The sequence below is a fragment of the Bison bison genome, unplaced genomic scaffold (assembly GCF_000754665.1).
Source record: "Bison bison bison isolate TAMUID 2011002044 unplaced genomic scaffold, Bison_UMD1.0 scf7180017864376, whole genome shotgun sequence".
Lineage (NCBI taxonomy): Eukaryota > Metazoa > Chordata > Mammalia > Artiodactyla > Bovidae > Bison > Bison bison.
In genome coordinates, this window is record NW_011494948.1 from 2,159,243 (window position 1) to 2,165,242 (window position 6,000).

The following is a 6,000-nucleotide window of genomic DNA, read 5'->3' on the forward strand; positions in this document are numbered from 1 at the left end:
ATAAAAAGATTCTTGATTATATGGATTTTCTTCTTTTTTTTTTCTCATATCAAAGGTATTCCATACAACAGATGCCAAAAACTGAATGTCGAGCATCACTGTCTCTGAAATGTTCAAGACAAAAAGGCAACAAGAAGATAAGAAGGTGCTTTTGAAAAGTTAACATCAAAATGTAAAAGAAGCGACTACAAAAAGCCAAGAAAAACGCAGAAGACATTAGACGGAGGTACAGAGAAGGGCCTGGATTGCAAGGTCACAGGAGCAAACTGTTCTTTAAAAAGGAAGCAAATGACTATGTTGAGATTAAAAAAAAAAAAAAAAAAAAATTTCCCAGGCCGTAGCAAAGATAGGTCTTTAGCAAAAATTGCTGAAGTTACAGTGACACTGGATAAAAAAAGATGAGCAGAAAAAAGCACATTACTGTTAGCCTATCAAAAGACAGCAGAGCAAGACCGTGGTAGAAGGGCGCAAACTGATGGAGCAGAGGCAACATACCATCTTCATCGGTTCGAATCAACACGGACAAGCTCTCAGGGCCAGGGCCGACATCGGTGTGGGCTGTCACAGTGATCCGGTATTCAGTCCATTTTTCCAGCTGTTCCAAAAGGTATTTGGTAGTGTCCGAAGGGATTCCCAAAATCTCATGAGGTTTGTCATCTTCTCCATCCACTGCAGTATACTTGATGGAGTATTCAGTAATAATGCCGTTCTGTTTGTCCACTGGTGGAGGTTGCCAACTTACCAAAATACTAGTGGAACTTGGACTGGTGCAACTAATGTCTTGAGGAGGAGCTGACGGCTCTTATTTTGGTAGTGAGTTAAAGGAGGGTTTGAGTGAAAGGACAGGAGTGGTTGGAAAAAAAAAATGATAAAACAAAAGAAAAGGCGAAAATAAATAGACGAACAAGAAGGGCAACAAAATGAAAATAAGACTTTGAAACTTAAAATTTTAAAGATAAATTTATGAACCTTGGCTTAGTAATATGAATAAACCAAAAAATGAATAAATGACCAAAAATAATTGTTAAATAATGGGTGGGGGGAATATGTGAAAATGAAATCTTAAGATAACAGAGCCTCAAATAAAATTACCTACCTGCAATTTAAATTCTTCTTCTAAAACAATCCCTCAGTATTCCCCAGCCCTATTTTACAGACTATCGAACTTCATAAAAAGCTGCAAACAGTACAAGATTTGTTACATGAGAGTCTGATGACGTTTAAGAGACACCATTTCAAGCTTTGGCTACTGAACTGCATTCTGATTCATATACAGTACTCATTTGCAAAAAGGTTCTTCAGTGTGAAAAGTGGCAATAACTGTTAGATTATTCTGCCAATTAAAATTTTAAAAAGAGAAGTAAATAAAAGCCCAACAAACATAAAAGGGTTCCCTCTGACTATCTGAAAATCAGTATTCTGACCAGTTCTAATGAGAAGTGTTAGCCTGATACTGATCATAGCCCATATACAGTGAGCATGCAGATCGACAGAGGATGAAAATGCAGTCCAAGGTTTACCTACCCGAGGGTAAATGTCAGGCTGGTTGATTCTGACTGTAACTTGTACTTACCCTATGTCAGCTTCCAGTTTTTTAAAAAAAATTATAACTCTTCTTGGGACATCATTGCTAGTGAAGAATTAGATCCCACCAGCAAATTTTGGTAAAATCAATAAAAATCATCTATCCCTTACAAAATGTCAATAACACAGCCATTAAAAAGAACTGTTTAAAAAAATCCTGAGAACCATCTGGGAAAGATATGACTTATCTTCCAATTTGTATGTAGCTCTTTTCATTTTGTACATAATTATTCATATAAAGTAGAATTTACATGAGAGTTAAAAGATAAACTTTCTTAATGCCCATTTTAATATAAACTATTAACCTTCCGAGTAATTACTTTCCATCAAATAAACCAAACATATCATTATTTGAAAAAAAGCAAGAAAGAACAATGTGACTACTATTATAATATTCCTAAAGAAGCACAAAGAATTTAGATAAAATACATGTAAATATGTATGCATATATATAAGACAATATAGATGATTGAAGAGTAAAACATTTCTATTTTTTTTTGTATTTGAACATGCAGTTTGAGTAGTTCTTTACATTCTGTGAACCTTAATAATATGTAGTGTCAGGTATATCTTATTATATAGACAATTATCAGTCTTTCTTAATTTACATGTCTTGTGTTCTTCATTATAGGCAATCAAAATGAAAAGATCTTTGTACAGACAAAAAGAAAATTATCATTAAACAGCCTTGTAAATCTGGTATAAGATTTGCAAAATCACAAGAACATCATTTTTATTGATTCTGACTATAGGTTCTTATACCTCAAATTATGAAACTATTTCATATGCACTATCATTCATAATAAATTGAGTTGTTCATGTAACAGCAAAGACTCATTTGTAATTCTTTTTAAAAAACTGATTTGGTTTTCACTGCATTCCTACCTTTAGACCTCCTATTCTGCGAGAGTATATGTAACACCACTTGAAACTCTAATAAAGAGTAGATAAGCTTTTGATGTGGTTATAGGAAGTCCATGCTGTCTCTCTGTACGTAAGTATCTATATATGCATTTGCTGTGCTGTGCTTAGTTGCTCAGTCGTGTCCTACTCTTTGTGACCCCAGGGACTGTAGCCCACCAGGCTCCTCTGTCCACAGACTTCTCCAGGCAAGAATACTGGAGTGGGTTGCCATGCCCTCCTCCAGGGGTTCTTCCCAACCCAGGGATCAAACCCAGGTCTTCTGCAATGCAGTCGGATTCTTTATCATTTGAGCCACCAGGGAAGCATGTATGTATCCATTAGGTGTGTATATACAAAAAAACTTAAGTTTGTAAAAAACATGCAAAATATGATATTAAAGCATGTCACCTTCCTGTTAATTAAATGTCTGATTTTAAGAGTTATCTTCTGCAATATTACTTATTAGCCTGCCTGGAACTCAAAGAAGACACAATACTGCACTGATTTACATGTTTGAGTTTTACAAGAAATGGAATGTTATAGGAATAAACTATAATCAGTAAGGGATTAAGCAACAGAATACTAATACTTTTCATATGAATAATCATGTGTTGAGGAAAACTATGAATTTTATCATCAAAAACTGAAAAGATTTATCTATAGAAAATGAAATTCTGGAAGACTTGCTTATATGAAAGGAAACTCATTCTCTAAAAAACTGTAAATTTCATGTTTTCTGATAGTCTAACAATTAGGTCAATAGAACATCCTCTTTATGAAATTCCACATATTCATTTTATACATATCTATGTCACTATATCACAAACCACATAAAATATAAAATACTTTTAAAATCTAAGGAAAGTCCAAAATACCGTTCAAGAAAAATGGTTGTTTAATAAATTATAGAAACTTATTAATAAAGAGCAAACAGTAGTATTATATAAGCCGCCAGACTTTCCATCAAAAACAACCTGCCATATAACACATTATACAGAACAGTCCTCCCTAGACAAAATGAACTCCATTGTGATCAACACAACTGTGCTTTAGAGTAAGAGTCCCCAAATGAAAAGAAACCTGAGGAAACGAAATACAATTTAGGTTCGCCACTATACTTGTGATTATTCCATTGTTCCTAAATTTGTCCAAATACAGATCTTCTGTGAATGTTTCAAATTTTCATATGAACTACTTGCAAAGTTAACAACAAACTAGGAACAAATAGGTGACATGAAGACTTGGTCATAAGCAAAGTTAAAATCTGTCTTTAAAAGAGGCGAAAATTTGATCTTTAGCTATCTTTGCTAAGCCCTCCTCTGATTATTTTGCAGTGTTCTCAACTTGAATTTTGCCTTACAGCAAAATTCAACGTTTTTACCCATTTTTCTCAAGGAGGTTTACTGTTGCTGCTGCTGCTGTTAGGTTGCTTCAGTCATGTTCGACTCTGTGCGACCCCACAGACGGCAATCCACCAGGCTCCCCCGTCCCTGGGATTCTCCAGGCAAGAACACTGGAGTGGGGTGCCATTGCCTTCTCCAGGAGGCTTCCTAACTTCTCTAAATAACTTTCAATTCCAGGAGTGAGAGAATGGGGTCTGTCATTTGGACCCAGCCTGAAAACCAAGGTCTTGATAACTCTAATCTCTAAAACTGGACACTTGCTGGTATAGAGACTACCAGCTATTAAAAGAATATGAATTAGCAAGTCTTTTGGTGAGGATAAAAGCCGGCAACACTTCCTAGTGGAAAAAAGGGGCAGAATATAAGCAAAGAGAGACACCTACTTGACTGCATGGTTCTGGCTGATATTTCAGCTGTGGAAGCACCCAGGCCTTGGGGAGAGCGTGCCGCCAGACGGAAGTAGTACAAGCTGTTTGGTCTCAGCCCTTGCAGTCTGTAAGATGTCCCTGGCTCAATGGTGATCCGTTGCTGTGGATATGTAACAAGGGAACTTGATCATTTTCATTAAGATCTGTGCATGTATTTTTATCACACTGCCCAGAACATCAGATTTCTGTCATCAGGGTTATAATGTTATCAAAATATCACAAACAGAATCAACAGTGAGTATCAAGGACCACACTAAGGGCATCACATAAAGAAGACTGTTGTTTTTTTAGTTGCTAAACCGTGTCCAAGCCTCTGCGACCCCACGGACTGTAGCCAAGAAGGCTCCTCTGTCCATGGGATTTCCCTGGCAAGAATAGTGGAGTGGTAAGTTTCTACAAGTAAGACAACTAGAAAAAAAGGAAGTCAAGGATCTATTTAATGATGACACAGTGTTTCAAATACATCAGATAAGGGGCAGTGAGAGGCCACCACCCATGAAGGCATTTCAACTTTAAGGCATGTGTGTGGTTGTGACATTGTCCACAATAGAAACTGACACCCATTCCTGACAGTGGCTATGCCCAACAGTCCATTTGAAGAGATGTCTAGCTCATTTCCCATGACAGCCTGAAACCCAAGTATGGGCAAAGAAAATATGGCCAGAAGTAACATAACAATGGAAACTGGCATACAATTTACATGACGTTGTTATAAAAGAGATCTGAAATTGCCAAGGTCGGCCGGGATAAAAATCAGATGTTAGTTACTGAAGAAAGCTGGATAATATATATGAAACCATATCATTACTCTATGTTGATTTCAAATTAATTTTTAAGTTATTTTTAATTGGAGGATAATTGCTTTACAATATTGTGTTGGTCTCTGCCTTACATCAACACGAATCAGCCATAGGAATGATGTATGTCCTCTCCCTCTTGAACCTCCCTCCCTCCTCCCACCCCACCCCACTCCTCTAGGTTGGCACAGAGCACCAGATTTGAGCTCCCTGCATCACAGGGCCTACAGGAAGGAAAAAGAAACCACAAACTTTTCTATAACCTGACATCAAAAAGGCTTCTGAAATAACTGTTTTTTTTTAATTGAATGTTGTAACTCTTATTTTCATGCTTGAAATCTGCCTTTGCCATTTTAGTACAAATATAGCTATCTATGGGTAATCAATCTCAGATTGAACATGAGTCTGTAGCAAACCTTAAAAAACATACTAATATGTAATCTTGTAATGGCATCAATAATCTTACAAGGCTTTTTATTAAACAGTGTTTGGTGTTCACACAAACCAGAAATCAGGGAAGGGGAATTCAAATATAAAACTAGAGAAAACATCCTTAGGGTGTTCTGGCTTGCAAATAAAAAAGCTTTAACAAATTTTAGACTTACCAAATAATAAGAAAAAAAAGGAATTTCCTAAATAAACATTTGTAAAGCACAGTAGGGATGCCAAAAGTCAAGTATCCAACCATTGCCAAAAGACCACCTCTCTCATAACTGTTTTTATTTTTAATAGGGTATGCAGGTCGGGAAGCAACAGTTAGAACTGGACATGGAACAACAGACTGGTTCCAAACAGGAAAAGGAGTACATCAAGGCTGTACATTGTCACCCTGCTTATTTAACTTATATGCAGAGTACATCATGAGAAACGCTGGGCTGGAGGAAG

At 36.5% G+C, this 6,000-nt stretch overlaps 1 protein-coding gene across 9 annotated transcripts in view; it reads right to left on the reverse strand.

Annotated features, from left to right (window-relative positions):
- The window catches only part of PTPRD (protein tyrosine phosphatase, receptor type, D), a 572,360-nt gene that overhangs the window by 191,653 nt on the left and 374,707 nt on the right, over positions 1-6,000 (reverse strand). For all 9 annotated transcript variants that reach the window (XM_010856985.1, XM_010856991.1, XM_010856992.1 and 6 more), the window contains exons 10-11: positions 4,274-4,418; positions 496-801 (exon numbers count right to left, since the gene is read on the reverse strand). In XM_010856985.1, coding sequence (XP_010855287.1) covers positions 496-801; positions 4,274-4,418 — 451 coding nt within the window. The remainder of the gene's footprint in view (positions 1-495; positions 802-4,273; positions 4,419-6,000) is intronic.